General features: G+C 41.6%; 1 protein-coding gene across 3 annotated transcripts; it reads left to right on the top strand.

The window, feature by feature from the left end:
• Nucleotides 1-4,061: 4,061 nt before the first annotated feature.
• On the top strand, nt 4,062-24,047 carry mafgb (v-maf avian musculoaponeurotic fibrosarcoma oncogene homolog Gb). Of its 3 annotated transcripts, XM_074665054.1 has the most exons (4): nt 4,494-4,900; nt 4,952-4,985; nt 18,667-18,732; nt 18,816-24,047. In XM_074665054.1, the coding sequence occupies exons 3-4, from the start codon at nt 18,697-18,699 to the stop codon at nt 19,299-19,301; spliced, it is 522 nt and encodes a 173-aa protein (XP_074521155.1). In that variant the 5' UTR covers nt 4,494-4,900; nt 4,952-4,985; nt 18,667-18,696; the 3' UTR covers nt 19,302-24,047. The 3 variants fall into 3 exon arrangements, with proteins under 3 accessions (XP_074521153.1, XP_074521155.1, XP_074521156.1); XM_074665052.1 differs by lacking the exons at nt 4,494-4,900; nt 4,952-4,985 and adding an exon at nt 4,062-4,304; XM_074665055.1 differs by lacking the exons at nt 4,494-4,900; nt 4,952-4,985 and adding an exon at nt 11,102-11,229.
• Nucleotides 24,048-24,157: the final 110 nt, after the last annotated feature.

Here is a 24,157-nt window from a genome sequence, read left to right as displayed (position 1 = left end):
ATTGACATGGGTTACAAACTAGAGAGCTGGAAAAGTTCCAAGCTGAAATCAGCAGGGACGACAGATGAGAAATAAAACCTTAAAAAGGGAAAAGTCTCTGCTGAAACTGCCAGCATCTTTGATTTTTGAGAACAGAGATCTGGAACTTGAAAAGGGACCCCAAACAGAAACACCCAAGTCAATTACAAATACCTCCACACTTTACTTTAGTGAATTTCGCTGTCTCTCTGTGGTTGCTGTGAGCATAAAAACCAAGCACCAGTGAGTTGTGACTTGTGTTAGTGGAGGGCAGATGTGCTGTAATAACGGGACATGTTATGAGATTTCTGTAGCTTCTGCAGACTTAAGTCAGTGAAGTACTTTTTAAATATCTGGAGCCGTTCCTCGGCTCCAGGCTGCTACATTTGGGATTAACAGATGCCACTCTGCGCTGGAATGAGATTGGCCTGTGGGTCTATTCAGTCAACACACAGGTGCATAATGGCGAAGTAAAAGTGATGGAAGAAAAGTGATGGTTTGTGAAGAGCCATGTCCTCATTATAATTGGGCAATTTGTAGCCGTTGTAGGATTATTTTATTTTTTTCTTAAACTAATGCACACACCAGTGTTCCTTGATTAAATTGCGCTCGGCATGCTGTAAGAGCACTTGGGCTGTTTATTTGTGCGTGCAATGGTTTTTCCTCCGCCACTGAAGTGCCTTGGTAATCCCTCCTTTATTCCGAGAGGTTATTCTCCGCTTGCTCCTGCCTCTGTCCGTTAAGATTAGCCGTTCCTGGAGAGACTTCCATTTGACTCTCATTATAGGACTTGTGTTACCTTACTGTGGTCTGCAGCTTTTGGCACCTCTCCTCTACCTTAGGTGAAGACGATGTGCTCTGTGTCAATCATCCCAACAACGAGAGAAGGTCTAAGATGGCAGTTCAATGGCAGATAATCCTGAGTGGAAAGTTTTAACAATGTGTGCACCGAGTGTTTGAGTGTGTGTATGTGTGTGTGATCGCAGAGTGCGACCCAGCATGGGGCATCTATCCACAGGTAGGGCCAGATGCTACCTGTCATCTCCATTCAATCAATGTAATCACTGACCTTTGCAGCAACATGGTTGTTTGCATATCGTGTCAAGGCCAGGAGATGTGTACAAAACACAGATGAGTGAATAGATGGATAGATAGTCTTTTTCTTTCTTTTTCTCCTTCATCAGCACTCATCCAATCCTCTCTAAAGTGAAAAAAATAGAGTGAGTCGGTAGAGATGATGTAATGGTGGTCAGAGAATGGCGCTCCACTGTTCCTCTGTTTAATTGTTTATGCACTGCGGTGTTGTCAACTGTGTGTGTGTGTAAATGTTGACTTGTGCATATCTATGATCTTGAGGCTGATACAGTATCAGCTTGTTGCAGCTGTCTGGTGAAACGGTCGCAGGAAGAGGAAGCTGACAGTTGCCACACAGGCAGTGAGTGTGGTGGACTGTTATGAGTATGATTAGTTGAAAGGTAGCTCAATTTATCAAAAGGAATTTGTGTAAGGTGCACTTTGTGCATGTTAAGTATAAAGTTGTGTTTACATTTTGACATCAATCCAAAAAGAGGTGTCCTGAAATATTAAAAAACAACAACTTGTTTTTGTTATAAAGGGCCCACACAACCTTGGAGTGATATTTTAAGACTAAAAATTTGAATTCTTCCTCTCAACTACACTTAAGTAAATTATTGCTACTGTCAGCACAAATTAGTGACATCTTGCCCTACAATGCGAGGGCTGCAAAAATTCTCCATAAATACATTTAAGCTACTGCCAGAAATTTTTAATCTTGATTGGTTTTTGGCGCCCCCTGTGGACAAAGAGATATCTCACGTCACTTATCTTATATGGAGTCATAGAGGGCTGGAGCCAATCAGAGCTACCTCTGGGAACCTCCTGTCTGAGGAGAGACTGTGTAGAATCTTTTATCTCTGGTGATTTAGCTCTGTGCATGTATAAAAAGTGTCTTTAACTATAGTTCATCCAGTTTTCCTGTTTTCAGATGGGTCAAGTATATTTCCCATAGGAAGAGGAAATTGCGAAAGAAAAAAGTTTTTTTTTTTTTTTTTTGTAAATTATTCAATCTGTCACCGTCCTCATTACAGACTTCAAATGCATTTGTTATAAATATAAAAATAATCAGCCATACCCCTGATTGTATTGTTTGCTTGTGAAGCTCATATAGAGAGTATTACTTTCAGCCCGTCTCATAACCTGATAGAGATTCACCACAGAGGCTTTGAAGCAGCACTTAAGTAAATGTTCTCTGTGTCAGCTCTGCCTTCATAGTCAATGGACAGCTTTTCAGATATCCTGCTTTCCCGTGGCACTTCAAGCTGTGGCAAAGCACCACCACAGTGTAGGAATACTCAGTTACAAGAGCAATCTTTGCAAATAAGAGCTCTCACTCTACAGTTTGGACCATCCTAGAGAAATATAATACTGGCCTATATTATTGATTCATGTGTGTACATCACTTTAATGTTGCAGTGGAAAGAGTTGAGGCTAATTTTAACTGGCTACTTTATATTTGGCCAGAGCTTAATGCAAAGTCTTGGATCATGATTGTATCTTATATAACACATGATTTTTTTATCATTTTAATTTGCAAAGGCTGAAGGATTATTGTTGTGCAAACAGCCTTGCCTGAAAGAAGGCACTGATTTGAGTTATATGCGAGAGCATATGCTGGTTTCAGATTATATTAGTACATGTACTTTTAATTTACAGTAGTTGTGTAAATGCGCTTGTGAACCTTTTGTGCTTAAAAAAAGGGCAATTGTTGTTTCCTCAAAATGCAGGAAGTTCTTTTTCAACCCAAGAGTTTGCATTCATCAGTAAGAGTCATGTGTTTCATGGGTGGCTTCCCATGAAATAATATGAAACACATCACATCTTCCTCTGTCATCAAGTGTAATGCTGAGGGATAAAACATCTCTGGATGAAAAATCACGAAAATTGCTTTTATGATTTAGTTTGAAAAATTGCCAAGAGATCCAGAAATCGAAAACTCCACCCTGCACTAGGCAGCATGATTACATTTGAGCTATTCATCATTTCTTAAAACAGTGCACTCTCAGCAGCCTGCTGGCGATGTACTTTAGTTTCTAAAAGGACTGTGAATGGGATAACTATAATGAATATGTAGCATGGACTATGTTTTTTAATCTAAGAGGCATTATCTGGAAATAGGCTGCTAATATTGTTTGAGTGCTTACTGTTTCTCCATCTAATGTCATTAGTTTTTCAGAGATGGAAATGGAGTATTGATAAACTCCTGTAAATTGGTCCTAATAGTGTTGTTTTGCTTTCAAGTGGCATGTGCAGGGATGGATAGCATGTGATTGATTCTTAATTTATTCAAGCTTCCTGCTTCAAGTTAGTTTCAGGCTTGTTAACAGACTTGAAAGTTTGATTTTAAAGTTGTGAAGCTAAATTGTTGTTAAATATTGACTGTGAAGATGCTGTGGGAGTGAAATTTTGTTCTTTATAACTTATTTATCATGCAACATCATGTACTCCTCCAGAGGAAGTACAGCAGAGAGAAAAAAATGTCCATGTCAGCGAGATGTTAATTCTTATTGAGGCCATCAGTTGAAGAGTGGCACAGAAACTCCTACAAAGCTGATACTTAACATTTATGAGTCAAGTTGTTTCTGAGTATTGGTAATTACACTGGCTTACTTTCTGTTTTTATTTTCTTCAATGGCATAAAGCCAACTTTAAATGCTGAAAATCTATCATTAAAACAAAATCTAGCTTAAATCGTGGATCTGCAGAGTGTATCTAATTGTACTTAACAGTGTTGGCTACTTGGTTCACGAATTTGAGGAACTTCCGCATCTTGGTGTTAGTCAAGGAGAACAACACCATCAGTTTTATTTTTGATTTTGTCACTCAGTTCTGTTGTAGGAGCCAGTCAGTACTTTAAATGTGAACTCTAAGTTTAGACATTTGCACAGAGGAGGGGCTGTGTTGTCACTCTCTACACTGGCTGCTTTTGAAACGGTCCATCACACACAGTAGTAGAGTCTCATGTCTCTTTAAATGCGGTTTGCGTTGATCCTTCATGAATGAAACCATGTGATCCAAACATCATTTGACGTCTCGCGCCTCCGACCATAGACTAAAACAAGCGAGGAAGGAGTGGATTTATGTAGAGAGCAGCGAGAACGTGAGAGTGGGAAACATTTCTCCAGCTGTCTCTCTCCACACCGGGTCGACGAACCATCGAACAGAACCTTCGCAGGTGCGGTGGGTGAAAGACGCCGGTTTGACTTCTGGTGAGTCAGCTCTGTTGAAATCAAGACTGAAATTCCTTAAAGTGCTGATATAGAGGTGTTGTTTTGCTGAGTGTGCACAGTCACTGCCGCTGCCATACCGTTGTCACTGCCGACTACGAGCGCGCTTCAGATACCGCTTGTCCCGGTGTGCGCTGCTGTCGCGCTGTCCCGTTCGGCCGAACTCAGTCGTTTTAAAGAGCAGCAGGCTGGTAATGCTGAATCATCACGATACGGTCGTCATCCAGTCCCCGTACATACTCTACCGAGACCAGCTCCGTCGCTATTATGGCCATGCCGACTAACCACCCGGCGCTCTCATAATAACACAGACAAAGGGGGAGTACGTTACGTACGGTTGTCAGGCTTACGGAGAAGCCATGTGTCGGAATTAAAGACCGTGCAGTGAGTTCGAGAGCACGTCGGCTGGTATGGCAGGGGATTCCCTTGTTTGGTGGCTGTAACACTGGTAGATATTTTAAAAAGGTTAAAGTGAGAACAGCAGGGGTTACATGTTTGCGTTGAATAGCAACTTAAGGCAGCGGAGCCCGACTAAAACGTATAATCTAACGTTTGCTCGTCTGACTGTCCTCCTGTCGAGGTGCTGAAGCGGCAGCGGTGGACACAAACTGGAAGCTTAGCCGCTGTCGCTTCCCGAACCGACTCGTCCGTCGATACTTCCAGGTAAGCTGTCCTGTCAGCCGTTTGTTAAGTTAGCTGTTTGTATCACACGCGGTTTAACGGATTCTAAGGGTAACATTTCGTCCACGGCTTCTTACCTAGTTGGCGGAGTGACACAAGTGAAACACCACGAATAAAAGAGCACTCTTAAGGTCTGCAACTGTCATCGTGGGTTGCTGGTAACTGTCAGACGCCCGGTGGTTAGCTACATAGTGTGTATTACATGACAGTGTGTACTAGTTGTTGGTGAATGAGCAGCGGTGACTGCTGGGGCGACTGTTTTGACATTTGCTTTGTGTCAGACACTGTTTCGCCGACAGGCCCTCAGTTCATGTATGTTTTAAGATCAGGTGGTATATTTTACGTCTAAGTGACTCATGCTGTCTGTTTAAACAAAGAGGTTCAGTCTGTTCTGTGGCGTGCCCGGTTGTACACCGGCTGGGCTCGCGGCAGAGATGCTGATTCATCACAACGTTGATATTTCTCAACGTTTGCGCGAGCAGAGCGGAGGCATGAGGGAGCCATGGCAACATGGCACCGGCGGCAGGCGGGCGGACAAAGGTCTGGCGCGAGGGAAGGAAGAGCTCGGTTTATATTGGGGGTTTGGCTCTGAAATAAATAGGGGCCTATTTATGTCATGTAGTGAACGTTGACGTGTTCATGGGATAATAAAAGCTCGTGTGGGCTGAGGAATTGGTGTTTAAAAATGTCATTAATATGAAATATGTTCATTTTTTCCCAGTTATATTTGGTCATTCTGTGGGCTCAAATAAATATTCACTCAAATTATTTGAAGGCAGATGGTGAGATCATCATATAAACTTGAAAAATATCCTACAACTTACTTATTTGCTCAATTATTTTTACTTATAAGCCTGTGGCTTCTAGTAAATCTACATAATTGAAGCAACCTGCCGCCCTTTGCAACACCTTTCGTGAAAAACCTTCAATGCAAGTATGTCAGGTAAAAGAAAAACGAAGTGTCATTGAATGTGCTGTGACAAAAACAGATGGAAGTTAAAGGGCAGGATATATTCCCATGGTAGTTTATGTTGAGCATTGATTGCTCATGAACCCACACAGAGACTTGTGCTAAAAAAAGAAAGCACCTCACTGAACTGAAGTGCTTTGCAACAGAATATCCTCTGATTGATCTCTCGTAGATGGGCCATTATCCGCTGCCTGGTAGCAGCCTATGAGCACTGCAACTCTTAAACACTGAGGAGTAATAGGGAAGCACTGTGGGCCTAAGAAAAACAGAAACTTCACCCCCTAATGACTCCGTATCAGCAGCTTTAGTTAGAGTCAGCACTCTGCAGAGTGTATCAAAAGTATGTAGTAAGCAAGTTGGCAAGTACTGTAATAGAGGGTCATAATGATGAAACAGTTGTATCAGTATTGGAGAGAAGAGCACCCCCCAACCCTCCTTACACACATATTTTCCTCCCATTTCCTTTTCTCATTGGATGTACAACCACACACACACACACACACACACACACACACACACACACACACACACAACCGAGGGGCTAAACTTTTTATACTTGGTATCAGTATTTAATCAGTGCTTGAAGTGCATTTCTCTGTCAAGTACTTTCCCCATCCTTCCCTGGTGTTCACGGTAATTGAACGCTGACCAATGCTTATGTGTGCAACTTTGCTGATGGTGGCGGAGCGGCAAGGCGCACGGAGCAAGGGGGATGAAGGAAGAGGGAGGAAGAATGAGAGATGGGATTTGTGGAGAGATTGAGAACAAGGACCTTTTTGTCTTCAAGGCATTCCCCTGAAAATGCTGAGGCGAAGCAAATGCGCTCTCGCTTGACAGATGGCGTTTTCACTTGTTACTTACCACAGCTAGTTTCTTTGCCTTGTCGTGTGCATGTGTGTCAGTGTGTGTGTGTGTGTGTATGTGCATGGGAGAGAAAAGTGTGAAGAGAGCAAGGGATGTAAGACACCTATAAGATGCTAAGATCTTGGGCTGTAGGGGCAGTGTGTGTCTGTGTGTGTATGAGTTTCTTTACAAGATGTCAAAAGAAGATGAAGCAATAGGAAGTAATTTAACTATCAGTCAGTCATTACAACATCTTTTGGTGGTTAGCACCTGCACATACGACCTGAGGCTTCATCCTTTAGGAAAAACCAAAGAAGTTAGTTATAAGGGTAATGAAATGTGTGTGTGCGTGTGTGTGTGTATGTGTGTGTGTGTGTGTGTGTGTCTGCCAAAACAAACTTGATTGATTCCCCTCATGCACAGGGGTCAAGTTGATGTAACACTGTGTAAAACCTGCGAGTGGTGCGCAAAGAATGAAGGATGCAGGAGAATCAGCGCTAAGACAAGTGTTGAGTGAAAAGAAGAAGATGTTTGGAGCTGAGTTTGACCAAGTCATTCAGCAGGAGTTACTAAAACAGAAGTTATTGCTCTTCTTTTGAAAGACAAGAAATCAAAACACGTGTTTCAGCTCTCATTTTGGTATAAAAAGTGTCTATGGGTTTTTAAGAAAAATGACTGGACGTCTTCTTGAGCTTTGCAAAACTAAAGAAAGATGCAGCATTTACTAATTTTCTCTTGATCAGCTGATTATTGCAAAAATAATTACATTAATGTCCGATGAAAAGACTTATACTTAATCATAGATGCCTTGTATTTTTTTCTTTTAAATTTATTTTTATTTATTGTAAGGTTTTGGTTTTGTGATCAGCTTAAAGTTTAGTCTCTATTATTTTTCACCATGTGTGACAAATGACAATTTTTTTTTTAAATATTCTTTTTTAATGACTTTTCAATTTTAAATGCACAAATGTTAGAACAAAAATAAAAACATAGCAGAACAGAACAAACGAACAACCAAACAAAACAAAACAAAAAAAAACCCTACCCGAAACTAACAGAGTGCGCTACACTGTACATATACACAAGAGAAATAAGTAGATGGAAAAGACAGGTAATCAAAGAACACAAACAAGAGATTAAAAAAAAACACACAGTCCTTGTCCTCCGGATACAGATTCAAGTTACGTTTTCTGTAAAAAAGAGTGCAGTGGTTGTCAGATCCTCCAGAACTTGAGCAGAGATCTGTGAAATTCACATGTTGACTGTAGGTGCCTGGGGAGTAGACCACCGCAGCAAAATACATTTCTTAGCCAGAAAATAAAAGAATCATCAACAGAGATGTAGTGTCTGAGTCCGGGGAACTGTCTGGAGCATAGCTAAATAAACAGAAAGAAGGAGTCAGTGAAAATTGTTTGCCAGTGATCTCCTGGATTACAGATAGAACCCCCTTCCAGAAAGTTTGAATGTGGTCACATGACCAAAACAAGTGAATAAATGTACCTTTATGAATCCTACATTTATAACAGAGATTGGACGTGTCAGGGAACATTTTCTGAAGGCGAACAGGTGTGTAGTAAGTTTGATGAAAAAACTTAAAGTTCTGTTCATGGATAGAGATAGAGGTACATTTAGGGAAACCCCCGCTGCAAATCTTATCCCAGTCTTTAATCCAAGTTTTTAAGCTATCATCAAAAATTATGGTTTATTTTTGTTGTTTGAAAAAAACAGTTGTGGATATCAGTTGACCAATAAATTCATATTTGGACTTTTTCTGTTGAGCCTTACTTTTTTGGATTTTGGTGGATGGACAAAGGATGTTGTTGTGAAGCAAAGTTTATACTGTTCATTATGTTACAGTATCTTACTGTAGGTATAATAGGTATAAGAACTTAGACCATGCCAGGTCAGACCATCATGTTTCATTTCTTTTTTGTTACGTCTGCTTGTTTCATATTCTTGGTTCAGATCACATATTTTTTAAAATATTATTTAAAATATTTGATTATTTTTTTCTTGTTTCCCATTTAAACAAATAAATGTAACATCTGAACTACTTTATTGCTTGATTTTGCGAACTCTAAGTACTATAAGAAAGTTACAACAGAGTGCAGAGTGCAGAGTTTTCCATCCCAAAAATCTGATCAAAAAGTGTTTTATAACCTTATTTATGTTCTGGACGGATCTCAACATGAACCAAAAAGCCGTTGAATACCTGTCAGCTGTAAAGCCCTGCTAACTGTGCGTACAAGTGTAGACTTTCAAGTGGTGGTGAGTGATGTTTGTTTCTTACAAATAGCACTAAATTTGCATTCGATTGCAAAAGGTGCTCACAAAATTGTGTCCGCCTCAAGTGTGTGTTTGTGTGTTTGTGTATGTTTGTGTAACAGGCTTTGGTGTTTTGGAGTTATTTTTCCAAGTAGCGCTTGCGTGTTTATGATCTTGTTGACTTCTGGGATCCATTTCAGAGAAGTCTTGTTATGTTTGCAAATTTCTGAGAAGTAGAAAGAGAGAAGTAAAAGCAGGACTAAACGACGGCCTGTGAGAGTGGGTGAGAGAGGCAGAAAGAGAAAAGGAAGCAGTGGGGCAGATCAATAGTTGAGTGTTTTTTCTCCACAGTAATGATGAAATATGGTGTAAGCAGATCTGGTGCATAATCATTGCTGTGCTCCACTGTTTTTCCTGCTTCCGTTTGAGTGTGCTGCTTGTCCTTGTGTTACTTTGACTTTGTGTGTGTGTAAGTGTGTGTGTGTTGAGTGTTCCCTCCCTCCACAAGTGTCTTGACTCCTTATTTACATATCCTCCCTGAGAACCAAAAGATGTATGAAATCAACATCAATCTCATTGCAACATGCAAGAGAAGTGAAAAAGATTAGGGAATGAAAAACAAGTTTGTGTTCAGTCTTGAATTATTGATCCTACCTTGTGTCATCAAGGAGTCGGTGTTTAAAGAGCGGTAACGCAAATCTCCTTTTCTATATCAATAACCACTTTCTGTCACTCAGGATCTCATGGTTCCTCTCTGTAGGCCGCTGGGTTTAGTTTGAATCTTTCTGAGAAAGGCACCATGAGGTGTAAAGGGACCGCTCATTCCCACTCAAACACAAACACACACAAAAACACAAACATACACACACTCCCCACCAGCGCTGATTTTGTTTTGTACGCCGTGTTGAGAAATCAAACGTAGCCTCTGAGATGTAAGGTAACAGGACTATCCGTACCAGAGGTTGTCTACCAGTTGCATCATCTCTATGCGCCAAATTGCCGCATTTTTTAACTGCAGTGTGACGATACCAGAATTGTGGTTTGATTTTCTAAACCTTTTGATTTAGAAAAAAAAAACTTATGCACATATTTGGATGATTTCCAGAGGGGAAAGAGGAAGACACAAACATGGGTACCACTGGATCTTTGCCCTCACCTGTGGCATTAGATTATGTGTATGCAGAGACGGTTCCTCACAGTTTGAATTTTCTCTCAATCTCACACACACACACACACACACACACAGAAACACACACATTAGCATTAGAGCAGTGCTGAAACTAAATATGAGGATCTTCAGAACACCTCTGATCGTAAGTGAAGACTGCGGTGATGTCATTGTTGTTACACATCAGACTCTTTGTCCACCTATAACCTGATTGTTGTTCCTGTTGAGCTTCTCCACACGTTTTTTTCTGTTATATTTTCATGACTTGAAACAAGAATAACCCTTCTTTTTACTCCTTTTGTGTGCCTGTTTGAGACAGTCATTCAAAGCTGTGACTAATCATGGTTTTAAGTGTTATTGCTCAGAAAGAGATTCCATATCATGTTTCGTGTTCTAATTTTGGATTTACTGGTCAGCCAGTTCCTAACATTAAAGGTCATTTTTATCACAAACATTTTCTTTCCATTGCTTTTGCAGCTAAGGCAATAAAACTTAAAGGGGACATATCATGCTTGTTTCTCCTTTTCACTATGCCAGACTAGGATGCCTGTAAAGCATTTCTGCCCTCGGTTCAAGTCATTTAGTTCCTTCATTGCCCCTCAATAGCGTTCTCAATATCCTCATTTTAGACCAGTCTGAAGATCTCATTAAAACGCTCCGTTTCGAGAATGACCTCCAGTAACCTCGCAACGTCACAGCCCTTTGTGCCCTGATTGGTCAGTTTTTATCGGAGGGGGTAGAGCCAGGGGGCGGTTTTTGCAGCATGGCAGTATTTACAAAATCGCCACATTGAATGGAGCAGACCGAGCGAGTTTGCTGTATGCCAAAACTTCAGCGTAAGGCATTGATAGCACTAATAAAATGGCAGAGTGTAGGATACGTCCTTTTGTATTGGACCCCGAGTCAGACCCGGACGGTTCTGCAGCACAGGAGGAAGAAAATCCACCTGGACACAGATCATCTCAGGACGCTTCAGTGTGGTGAGTCAAACCGGGACTGTAACATGTATAGTTTATACGTGGAAATATAGGCAGACTTCACCAATAAACTATTTCTATAACAGAGCTCCATCCTGCTCCTTCACTTTTCTCTGTCTGTTTTATCCATCATGCTGAAAGTGTAGTCTAAAGATCGCCTCTACCGTCAGTTCCTCACTATGTTATTACCGCAGCATTATCGTGGTCCAGGTTCACAGTGCATGTCAGAACAAGCACGCAAATATCACAGTCTTACAAGTATTATGACGTCTGCTAAAACTACAGTGTTTTAACTGCTAATTCACCATGTAAAGCCGAGCTGCTCAGCAGAGCAGAGTCCCTGCATCCAGCACTCAGTCAGTCGGCTCTTGGTGGGTGTATCCCTCTGTGTATCACAGAGGAGGAGCTGCTTTATCAGATTACTCCAATAAAAAGAAAGGATCCTTGTGTCGTCACGAAGGTCGAAATCTCGCGGCCAACTGGCAATGACCTATTTTCAGAGGCATCAAATCTCGTTCTAGGATATCAGAAAAAATACAATATCTCATTTTTAGAAAATTCTGGGGATGAAAGGTCTTGTTTTCAAATTTATTATATTATATGTAATTATTAAATCAGGGATCAGCATGATATGTCCCCTTTAACTTTGCTTAACTTTGGATTAGAGTGCAACATGACGACCATCATACCACCTTAAATGAGTAGTAGTAAATAGGATACCTCAAATCATCCTTGTAACTCTTAAAGCCCTTGTTGCACACACACATTCACACACATTCACAGAAGTACAAAGAGAAAACTAACTTAACTTGCACTACATGCCCCCCCTCCTTCTCCTCTTAAAAAAAGCACTTATGAAAAAAAAGAAGCCAGTGCTCAATCGCCTGACAGTGCAGTTTTTCTGCTTGTGTTGGGAAATTTGTCATCACACCCCGACTTACTACCTGGAATGGGAAAAACGTGTCGACGCCAGGACTTTTTCTCGCCTTTAATAACACACTTGCGCAAATACTGTCTCACACACAATTTTGCAGCACGCACACACACACAATCGTCTTTTTTGAACTGAGTGAAAAGTGTGAAAGCGATCACTCTTCTCTCTCCATAGATTAGAATATGTATATGAGGGCTCAGCTTCTTGCTCCTTTTGTTGGTCTTCTCCGTCACTTTTCCTTGTTTTCCTCATTTCCTCCTCTGCCGTCTCTCTCTTATCATCCTTATTTCACGCTCTGCGTACCTCCGTCTTAATAGCTTCCTGATCTTTTTTCTTTCTACGCCCCCTCCTCAAAAAACAAACGGGTGTTGTTTCTCCCCCTTCCACCTTCATCACCTCACCTTCTCTTTCTCTTCCTCTTTGCTCGGCTGTGTTTCTCTGCTGCCTCCTCTCTCAGCACACAGGTAGCCATTATTGCCCATCTGATTCCTAAATGACGATAAGCTTCCACACAGAGCTCTTTGTTAATTATTTACACTCTCCCTCATCATCCTCAGCTCACATGAGATCAATGAGCAGAAGAGCTGCACCCTTTTGTTTTATTTTTTAAACAAAGACGAGGTAGAGCAGAGTTTTCATGAGACTCCTGGGTTTTGATCTATGCTCTCTTTGTTTTCCTCTCTTTGAGGCTTTCCATCCTGTCTTCTGTGCATCTTACGGTGTGTCTGCCATCTTTCGTGCTCTCCGTTGCTGCTCTGAGGGTTTCCTGAAGGGAGGCTGAGCAGTTTTGTTGTATCAGGATTACTCAATAAAGACGGCATCACAAATAACTTGCCAGTCTTACAATCTATTCCTGATCATTCTCTATATGCTCGCTTGTTTAAGCCTGCGTACACCCACACACACACACACACACACACACACACACACACACACACACACACACATGCACACAAACCAGCCCCCAGGTCATTTTTGAAGTACTTAATCTGGGTGTTTATTTTCTTCTCCCTGCGTATGTGTGTGTATTTGTGAGTGTGTGCGCAAGCGGCATGCCACCAGCTTTTAAGTTGTAAGTCTCTTTCTAAGAAATTCCTCTCTGTGCGGCGCTTGTGGCTGGAGCACAAGGTTTTCTCAAACAAGATTAATTAGAGCTCTGTCTGAAGCCAACTACACACACACACACACACACACACACACACACATAGAAAGAGAGAGGGAGAGCTCATCATGCTGTTCCTCTGAACAACATAAAGAGAAAGAAGTCGTGTTGCTTGTCTTGTACAGTTTCTTGAGCTCTTTAATCTATTTTATGAACTCCCCACCCTCTGTGCTCAGGTGGACAGGAGGTAAAGCTTCTGCCCTGTGTGTGTGTGTGTGTGTGTGTGTGTGTGTGTGTGTGTGTGTGTGTGTGTGTGTGTGTGTGTGTGTGTGTGTGTGTGTGTGTGTGTGTGTGTGTGTGTGTGTATGTGTGTGTGTGTGTGGGAGAGGAGAAAGAGAGCAGGTTGGAGGAGAGAGTGATGGTCAGCAGTAGTTTCATTGCACTGGATCAGCTTCAGAACTTTTCTAATTGGAGGTTTTAGTCGTGGTCGTTGCTGAGTTCAGGGTTTTTTCCTCCCCCCTCTCTCCCCCCATCTATTCCTCCCCCCTGGTCCTCTACCCCCCCCCTACACACACACACACACACTCTCCCCTACACTCCCCCTCCAGTACCCAACAGCTAAGCTCTTACAAATGTGTTGAGGATGCATTTTCTCCCAAACGCTATTCCACCCCCTCTTCTTCTTCTCTCCCTCCATCCCCACCTCTGTCCCCCTCCTCCCTCTCCCTTCTCACTATCCTCCCTCTTTTTCTTCTCTTCTTTCTCCCTTGTCATTTGCACCCCCCACCCCTCAGCCCGTTCTCCCTCCATACTCAGCGTTTTTCTCGGTTGTGGGTGTGATGTCTCTGCTGTAACGCTAATCAGCTCTGGAGACGTCAGCATTCTTTCCGTCCTCCATCCCCCCCCAAGCCCCATCCCCCCCTCCATTTCCTCCTTCTTTCTTACCTTTTCTGTCTACACCTCGCTATCTTACCAACTCTTCATCCTCTTTTCTGCATGCTGTCTTGTCTTTTCGTCTTCCTCCACCTGTGTTTCACTCACTTCTTCTGTTTCTCAGCTCCTCCTCCATCCCTGTCCCTCATGTCCTACCTCTGAGTATTCTGTGTGTGTGAGTGTGTGTGTGTGTTGTGTCTTCACTGTAACCGTAAGCAGCTCTGCTCTTGAGTTGTCAGCATTCTTTTGGTTGCTCCATAAAAATAGAGCGTGCCGCAGCAGAAAAGCTGTCTGTTGTAGCAACAGTGACTGTGGCATTGACCACACCGCAGCGACCACCCCCAAAAGCATTGTGGGAAGGACACCTCTGGCACTTTGTGTTGGTGTGAGTTTATGTGTGTGTGTACACACAAGATGAATGGCAATGCCTTTGCTCAGCAGATGATCTTTAACCCAGGTGACTTACACACTCAGAGTGTTTGAACAAACACACACGTACATGCACAGTCACATAAACTAGTTCACTGCGGTTTCTTTGTCTGCTTACCTTGATGAAAAACGGATTACTGATGGAAGAGCAGCAATCAGAGCAAAATCATGACCAAATTACAGAAAATTTAAGCTTTGTACACAAGTAAACAGAGAAATTCAATAAAAAGACAAAATAAGACAAAGTTCTTACTCAGTGCTGCTTTTTTCTGACTCTTTTGTGAAAGTAAACATTAAGTCACATGTTGTATTTTAAAACAAGCAATTTGAGATGTCACACAAGACGCAAGGAAGTTAAAGCACTTTTTCTTTCTTTAAAGTGATACTCCGGGATGGAACAAGTTGGGTCCTATCACAAGGTTTAGGGCAGAAATTACCCCTACAGCAGTGTTTTTGTGCAGCAGAAGCCCAGAGCGCTCACACCAAACACCTCCTCCCTGCTCCTCTGCTGGTTTCCTCTGCACTCAGACGGGGCCATATTTTACTTGACCAAAAACACAAACAAACTCCCACTGAAAAAATCTGATATCGGTCAGCATTTACGCTTTATTTAGAAAATTTTCAGCGCGTTACTTTCACACAAAAACACAGCTAAATAAGGCTCTAGTTCTCATCGTGTCGACGCTACCTCTGCTGCAGAGCCACAGCTGGCTACGAGGCGCTTGCCGCTTAGTGTATCAGTCCGCGCGCGCGGTGTGCCAGATATAAATATAAACAAACCCAGGTAGTCTGCCAGGACGAATTATGCAATAACAACGTAAAGATGAGTGATTATGACAGCGAGGGACGACCTGCCGTTCACTTTGAATAAAGCGTGAATGCAGACCGATATCAGATTTTTTCGGTGGGAGTCTGTTTATTTGTGTTCTTGGTCAAGTAAAATATGGTCCCATCTGAGTGCAGAGGAAACCAGCAGAGGAGCAGGGAGGGGTCTTTGGTGTGTGCGCTCTGGGCTTCTGCTGCACAAAATCACTGCTGTAGGGGTAATTTCTGCCCTAAACCTTGTGATAGGACCCAACTTGTTCCATCCCGGAGTATCACTTTAAGTCAAGAGAGCAAAAAAAGTGTTGCATTGATAAAATCAGTGTTTTTAAAGGACCTTCAGCTCCTATGAGCAGCTGATAGTAAAAGGACAAGAAATTACCAAAAAATTCAAGAAGTATTACATCCAACATTCAACATCCATCCTATAAGCATGATGCTTTTTTTTGTGTTGAAACCGTCGTTGGTTTGACTCCTGGCTTTGAACATTTGCTCTCTGTGTTTCCTGTTCCTCTTCAGCTGACCTATCTAAGAGAGCAGGGGTGGCCAACCTGTGGCTCTTTGCCTTTTAGTGTGTGGTTCTTTGATCCATTCCTCCAACATTGGGATCAGTATTGATCAATATTTGGGTGATGAGATTGATACTTAAGTTTCAGTTTCTCTTCTCTTCATGTGATCCTCTCAATCACTATTGTGCTCATAGCTATCTAGCTATCTATCTATCTAGATAGATAGATAGATAGATAGATAGATAGATAGATAGATAGATAGATAGATAGATAGATAGATAGATAGATAGATAGATAGATAGATAAATAGATAGATAAATGAAAAGGCAATAAATCTTGGTTTGAAGTACCACGGTAATTTTTGTGGCTCTTGGTCTCTGACTGGTTGGCCACTCCTGTAAGAGAGGCAAGCATGGCAAAGAAACATAACTCATTGAAATTATTAATAAGAAATAAAAAAAAACCCACCCAACCAAAGTGGACCCATCCATTTCAGCTGACTGCAAAACAACAACAATGCTTAAAACTCTGATTAACCGAAGAGAAAAGTTGTTGAGATTCGTCAGTGACATAATGGTTTCTTATTTAAATAAAACACATTTTATAAATAAAATTGTCCTGGATTGCAATGCTTTCTGTTAACCATCACAGTTTTGTGAGCTACCTTCAGATTTCCTCACTGAATTGTGAGGCGCGTTGAGCTCACCTGCAGTGATTCCTCTCGCTTGTTGCTTTTATCAAAGACAACAGAAATTCAATAACGCTTTAATAATGTTTCTTGGAGTCCAAACCTCTGAGCGTGAGTGAACATTAGCTCACTTACTGTGTGTATCAAGCATAGCTAAGCACTTAAACACAACACTATTTGCATGTTTGTGTACTTGCAGCCAAGCGTTTTACGTGTGTGTTTTATTGTGCCCCACTGGCATGGCAGCAGGGGAATGTGTATGTGCTGCCAGCGTACTTTTTGTTTGTATGTAGATGGAAATGGGGAGGGGGGGTTGGGGGTTTTGGGGGCACAGGGGAAATAAACCAGTGCCTGGCAGGGAAACAGCCTCCATTTTGCCCCCAATGTTTTCCCTCTCCTCACCGCCCCCATCCCCAGCAGCCCCCTCCTCTGCTCGCAGGTCTTTGATCCATCCTTTGTGTGATGTTGCTCCTCCAGCTGTGGGAAGCTGCAACCCAAACAAAATGCAAGATTGCAGATGTGCGAGTGCTTTGTGCACGTTTATAAATGAGTGACCCCAGCCCCTGTAGGAGTGCCCGCTGCTCCGTCAAATCAAACCTCATTACTCTTCATCAGGACAGAATTTCTGATAGATTTTCTGGCTGCTCTGCGTTTTATGTATACATTGTTTGCATGCATTATGCAGCTCAGTTTTCTTTGATGTACGTCTATTTATAGGATTCATGGCAGCACTTGCACAACACTCAAACACCCTTACAGATAGACAGACAGAGGTGCATTGTAGAGAGGTTTTCCAGGCCTTTTGACTGAAAAGAACAAGTACCAGACAAGAAGAGATGTGTTGTCTGTCGTCACCCAGATGTCATCACTTCTCAAAGCAGGGAGCTTTTTAAATGACAGATGGAGTGTCCGAAGAATGAAACTGCTCACTGAGTTTGTGAAGAGACCTGAAGTATCTGTAGAAGGAGAACGTTTTTAATCAGAACAGCACTTCAGATGCAGAAATGTCAGGTGTGCTGGTTTGTTTTGAGGACTTCATTTAACTGTCAGACGACCAGTCACACACGCATTGTTCTCTGGTTGAACCCCATGTGCCCCCTAGGCTTACCTCAGCCTGCAGCTGTGAAACAGGCAAGCTGTCATCTCTATGGAAAGGAGTGTGAGACCTGTAAGGGTGTAAAATCAGAGGGGTGGGAGGGGGAAAGTGACAGAGCAGAGCAAAATTTGCTTGGCAGAGAGAGGGAGAGAGAGAGAGATCAGGAATCTGCTGAGTCATCATGACTGGTCTCATGATGATCGCTCAGCAGCAGCAACAATAGCTGCACTTTATCGAACACACACACACACACACACACACACACACACACACACACACACACACACACACACACACACATACACAGGTCTGAGGGATGTGAGCAGGAGCAGAGACCACACAAAGCGTCTCATTGAGAGCTCGTGGAGATGCTCATTTGTGGAGCCGTGCGCTCTAAGGTCTGATCTCATCTTTTTTGCACTTCCAGGCTCCCTCTTTGTTGACTTCTGATTCACACTGTTTGTGTCTGTTTGTCCTCTAGCCTCTTGTTTCTACTTTGGATCAAATATTGCACATCATTTCTTTGGTTTGCCCTCATGATAGTTTCTGGCATGTCTGTCTTCTTTCCCTCTAAGTGTGTAAAGCTTCTAACCGGTGGTTTTCCCCGGATACCTTCCTACTAGTTTTACCACTTCCTCTTCTTTCATACTCATTTCATTCCTATTGGTCCAAAACCAGCCAAGCTTAACAGCACAAAGTTGGTGGGCACTTTCAGTTGAACCAACAGGAAACAGGAAGTCAGAGAAATACTAAGAAAAGATTTTAGTCACTTTCACTCATAAACTGAGACACACCACAGGTTCTCACAACAGTTGATTTCAACTATTCAACTTTTTGCTCTTTTACCCTTTTCACCATGAGGGTCTATTTTAAACCTGTGCAGTCTTTGAACTGGCTTTAAACTGCTCCATCTTTCCCTCTCCACAGGTTTGTTCAGAAGAGCAAGGCTCCTGTGGTATGACGACGACTAACAAAGGAAATAAAGCCTTGAAGGTAGCCACGCTCCTCTCTTAATGATCTGTATTTGATACGTTACTCCGTTTCTCTCCATCTCACTGTTTCTCCTGCTCCTTCAGGTGAAGCGAGAGCCAGGGGAAAATGGCACCAGCCTCACAGATGATGAGTTGGTCACCATGTCTGTGCGGGAGCTGAACCAGCACCTCAGAGGGCTCACCAAAGAGGAGATCCTGCAGCTGAAGCAGCGGCGGCGCACGTTGAAGAATCGAGGCTATGCCGCCAGCTGCAGGGTGAAGCGAGTCACTCAGAAGGAGGAGCTGGAGAAGCAGAAGGCCCAGCTGCAGCAGGAGGTGGACAAACTGGCCAATGAGAATGCTTCGATGCGCATCGAGCTGGACGCTCTAAGGTCTAAGTACGAGGCGCTACAAACCTTTGCCAGGACTGTGGCTCGGAGCCCCACTGTTGGGGTCGGGGTCAGGGGTGGTGGGGGTGGAGGAGGAGGAGGGGTGCCATCGTCAGTTATTGGTCCGCTCATACCTGGGAAGGTGGCAACAGCAACGAGCGTGATCACAATAGTGAAGTCAAAAACAGATGCACGGTCGTGAGGGATGGAAGGAAGAGGAGGGTGGAGAGATGGAGTCACTCTTCTCTGCTGGCCACCTCTCCTCCACCTGCACTGAACAAAACAGCTGGGCGGCCTAGATCTCAGCCCAGCGTGTTCCTTTCATCTGCAGCAGATCAGTGCAGCTGAAGGAAAGGATGGAAGCAGAGGTAGATTATGAAGACTGCAAAGATGCAAGCTTGTGGTCAGATTATGGTCATTTAGCACAGGACAGATACACAGAAGTACACAGGGTTCCAATAATGTGACAGCCTCAAAAAGACAATAAATTAGAGAAAAATTCATGCCAAGATGAAAAAGAAGGAAAGGTGCATTCCTAAATCATGCAATTATCATTCAGTTGCAATATAGGTCAGTACAGTGTCAGTGTTAAGTTATCGGCTGGTAGAATTAGAAATCTGAGAGTGCAGAGAAATTAGTGGGACCCATCTGCACGCCAGATCTGAACCAAAATGTAGATACTGAATATGTGTAAACTGATGAAAATACTTAGGTAATAGGACAAGACAGAAGGTATCTTAAAGTCTTGGATTAGATAACTTAGACTTTTCAAAGACAGAGCAAGATTCTGTGCTGATTTCAGTGGCTACAAAGAAGTCCCACTTTGCTCCACCCAGCCAAGAACTTTCAGAATATAATGTTCGTAAAGTATATAGTATATAACACAATGGTGGTAACTGTATTTCTACTGTTTTGTACTGTGTTGTCATACACATGAGGTCCAAAGTGTATTCTCTGTGTGTCAATTGTGATATATCAGGAATTCTGTGAAATTCTGTGGCGCGTGTTCGTTTTGGTATTGCTATATTTAATTAGCTGTATTTTTTGTATGGTCTTCTTTCATTGTCAGACTCTTTATCTTAACTAATCTTTACGGTTCTTTCATCTTTCTTTTCTAATTGGTTTCTAATTTTTACACATAGTACTTCCCAAATCTAACAGAGAGAGTGGTGGGGAAAGGTAGTTCATGATAACCAAAAGACAAAGAGAAATGACACATGCTACAGAGAAAAGGTCATTGAAAGTCTCACACAGTTTTCAAGAATTTTCAGGGAAATGGTCATACAAGTACTAGAGCTGAATTAACATCACGCCATGCTCAGTCAGACTTCCCCTTAAAATTACACAAGGAGGCAAGTGCCTTGGTCTCCTAATGATATGCATATAGATGAGGACAAGAGGACATTGTTTTAGGAAGCTGGAGACCCAGTGCAGGCTGTATGCTTACACCTGTGTTTAATAAGATACACTGACCAATCAGGACTCAGCTTGTGACTGACAGCATCTAATTCTTGCTGTGAGTTGTTCTGTGAGCTGTGTAGTACCCATCAGGATTAATGACACTGAAATGACCCCTTCATGTGACTTGGAAATTCTTTAACTGTTCGGAAAGAAGAAAACAAAAACTAAAAAGAAAAACAAAAAGTGACATGAATGGATTCCATCTTTCTGTCACAGAGTATTGATTTTACATCACACACGATGACAACTGTTTGAAACTTTATTCACCGTTCTTGGCTGCTAACTTGTAAATGTAGGTTTTGACACCCACAGGAAAACTTCAGCCTCAAAGCAAAGTGGTTTGATGCTGCATTCCTGCTGCTTTTAACCACAAAGCTCTGTTTGCAGGTGCAGATGTGCAATGAAAGCAACGATATCTGAATTTCCAGTCACATGAAGAGGTGTCATTTCACTTGAGTTTTACCATTAAAGTAGTCTTAGGTGATGTTCTATATGAAGAATCTTTGTGTACGTATGGTAGAGTCTGGAGTTTTATAAAGACAATTATCTTTGCATCGTTTGTAATGATAAAAAAAAGTATAACAGACTTGTTTGATATACAGTATCTCTCTATTTTGCAATTGTACCAAAAGTGGCTTAACTACTGAATAGCTTTGTCCTTTCTCTAGTGACTAGGCACGTGTGTGTAACCGTGAACTAGTGTGTGCTGTGCTGTGTAGGTATGTAACGAGGTAACTATAACGTTCACTATTTCACGGATATGACTTTGATCCTTGTTTGATTTCAGGCCCAAGTGGGTGATGACACCAAGGGTAACTGCACTCTTTCTCTGATCATCATTAAATCGTTTTCTTTCCTTTCTTTTTTTTTTTGTCAACCAGCGCTGCAGACTAATAGCTCATGTGTTCATCAGCTCACATCGTGCGCTTCTGCTTTGCTGAATTTAAAGCTGTGTCTATCAGATCCTCTTTCTGATTTTCTTCACGGGCATCAGCAACTTTCCTTTGGTTCCTGCGTTGTTCAGAAGTTGTCGAGCTATAATGACTGATGCGATGAGGAAGTGTTATGGTTAACCTCACTAGCTGTGTATTTGTGCATTCAGGTCATCAGAATTGTGATACTTAAAAAAAGGCCTGTAAAGCTGCATCACCCTGCTCCTTCACTAAGTTATGTCTGTACTGTGTGATAAAGGTCTGTGTTTTTGTTGGGTACATTTTATATAGTTATGTATAAATTAATTTGATTTTGAACTGTTCTAAGTGTCAGGGAAGTGAAGCAATTTGTAAATGTACTTAGTGTTTCATGAAGTGAAAATATATTCTGCTATCTAATAGTTTGTCTGTAACCTTCTGAATACAGTTGCCTCAGACTGTTTTTCACTTAAAGATACGTGGTTTCAAACTGGGTTCTTGGGTGAGATCAAAGCAATTTACATTGATCAGTAGTACATAAATGCCGCCTTTAATGTGAACCGCTACTTTTCCACTGTGATGAGAGAGAGGTTAGCTGGCCTACTGCTGTGCTGTTATGATCATCTGTTGAGCATGGCTTCATAGTTACCCTGCTTTTTATGTAAACTTGAAACAGATGAACAACGAGCAAAAAAGCATTGGGAGGGAAAGGATTCTTAAAATTTGTCTTTTTATTTCTTCATGAACTCAGCTCTGATAACTATTTGCACATTTTGCCAAGCTGTAATCAGAGATTCATAACTGTCAAATGAAAATATGTGATACTGTTTAAAAAAGGATAGAGATATCAAACCTATTTTATTTATTTATTTTTTAAGGACAAAAGGTTTAACATTTTCCCAACATTTATTTTCTATCTGTTTGACTTTCTTATGTGTTTACCATTGTGAATGATGTTTCTACCCGAGAAAGGTTTTGTGCATTATGTTTGTGGGTTTAAAAAACAAGAAGAAACGTTTCCCAAGATCAGGTTGTGTCAAGTTAAAGCAAATTCTTGGTGCTTGTTATAACTGAATGCAAAATAAGAAATTGTCTTGTGATGCTCCTGCTGATAGTGACTGTTCAAACTTAAATGTGTCAACATGGCTTCAGTTTGATAGTCACATCTAATTATGCTATAACTGTTAAGGGCAACATTAGAGCCACATGGGAGTGACAATACTCTCATAGCGGATGTGTCAAGCTGGTATAATTTTCAGTGATAGAAATTAAGAGTGTATGTGAAATGTTAGTCGTTTCTCTATGTTCAAACCTGTGTGCAGATTCTGTGTTGTAGATCGTAGAGGTTTTTCAGTATCACTTTGCAAATATCCGTGAAAATGGGACTTGAACCAAAATGTAATTTTTGTTTTTATTACAGTTGATAGACTGATCATATCAAGCCTGCAGTCAGACTAAAGCGGTTTTATTATTTCAGTCTTCCAATCTTCAGTAAGTATGACTTTAGTTGGGCCACTAAACAAATTAAGTGAAACATTAGAGACATTTCTTCCTGACTTTTACTCAGCAGTATGATCAACTGATAACAGTGACCTTTTCTCATTATCAGACAGGGCAGCCTGCTTGATTTTCATAGCAGAGTTTAAGAGCTTGTAAGACACGCTGACCTTATTTTCCTGCTGCCTTTACAGGGGTCATACCCTCCTTATCAAAAGGCTTTTCATCACTAACCCAAGGAACTGCTCCTAAACCGCGTCTATAAATATTTTACAGAGGCAGAGAGGAGTGGTGGAAACACATCTGATAAAACCGCGTCCCACTCCACTTATACTGGCTCCTTTTTACAAAGTTAACCCAGCAGGCAGCCGAGCCCTCCTTAAAAACATCTGATTCTTCTAGAAGATGCAAATCATTAACTTCTTATCTTACTGCTTGGCCAATCAGTGTGTAGTTCCTCAGTTGTTTTGCTGTCCAGTGAATCACGCCACCACACTCTAAAAGCCCTTTCACCCACCTCAAACCCCAGTCGATGGGAGTAAATGAACCATGGATTCCTTTGATCATTTGTTTGGGGATTTTATCAATAATAATGTTTGTTTTTTCCTCTTAAGTTCCCCCTTCAGCTCTACTCTCTTACTCTGTCTGCTGCCCCCACTTTCATTGGTTTCACAGCCTCAAAGACAGTTTTGAGTATCATGCCACATTAACTCATTGTATTTTCTACCTTTCCTCTAATCTTACTCTATTATGGTTACTATTTTTTTTCCCTCCTGCTATGTTTTTTCTCATAAGCACTTGGCTGAGTTGGGCTGCTTTTGCATTTCTAAAAGTGAAAAATGGTCAGTTTAAAGGTACAGAAGTAGTAAGTTTGTGTGAATATGGTGTCACCTATTCAGACAGGCCCTTAGGAAAGTCTGTGTTTTGTAATATTTCTGTATGGGGTGTGATAAATTATTCTATGACAGTACTTTCTATGGGAAAAAAAAACTTAAAATGTGACAGTCTTTGTAAGTATTTATCTTCAACTAAATTATTGTACTTTTTTATTTGTAGATATTTGAGTGATGATGACAAAGTATTGGTAATCTTGAAATTTACTGTTTCATCATCGGTCTGATGCATCTTTTAATTTATTGATGTATATACTGTATGTTTGTTGATAAACAGCTTACTTTATTTTGTATAT

Source organism: Halichoeres trimaculatus, unplaced genomic scaffold (assembly GCF_033239565.1).
Source record: "Halichoeres trimaculatus isolate MK-OKI-2021-1 unplaced genomic scaffold, fHalTri1.1 fHalTri1_scaffold_2, whole genome shotgun sequence".
Classification (NCBI taxonomy): domain Eukaryota; kingdom Metazoa; phylum Chordata; class Actinopteri; order Labriformes; family Labridae; genus Halichoeres; species Halichoeres trimaculatus.
The sequence above is the reverse complement of the archived record's forward strand: the minus strand, read 5'-3'. Positions and strand labels throughout refer to the sequence as shown.

Excerpts from the sequence above, each read along its gene's own strand:
- mafgb (XM_074665052.1), top strand. The coding sequence starts at position 18,697 with ATGACGACGACTAACAAAGGAAATAAAGCCTTGAAG. Across the intron at positions 18,733-18,815 it reads AAGGAAATAAAGCCTTGAAG|GTGAAGCGAGAGCCAGGGGA; the intron begins GTAGCCACGCTC and ends CTGCTCCTTCAG.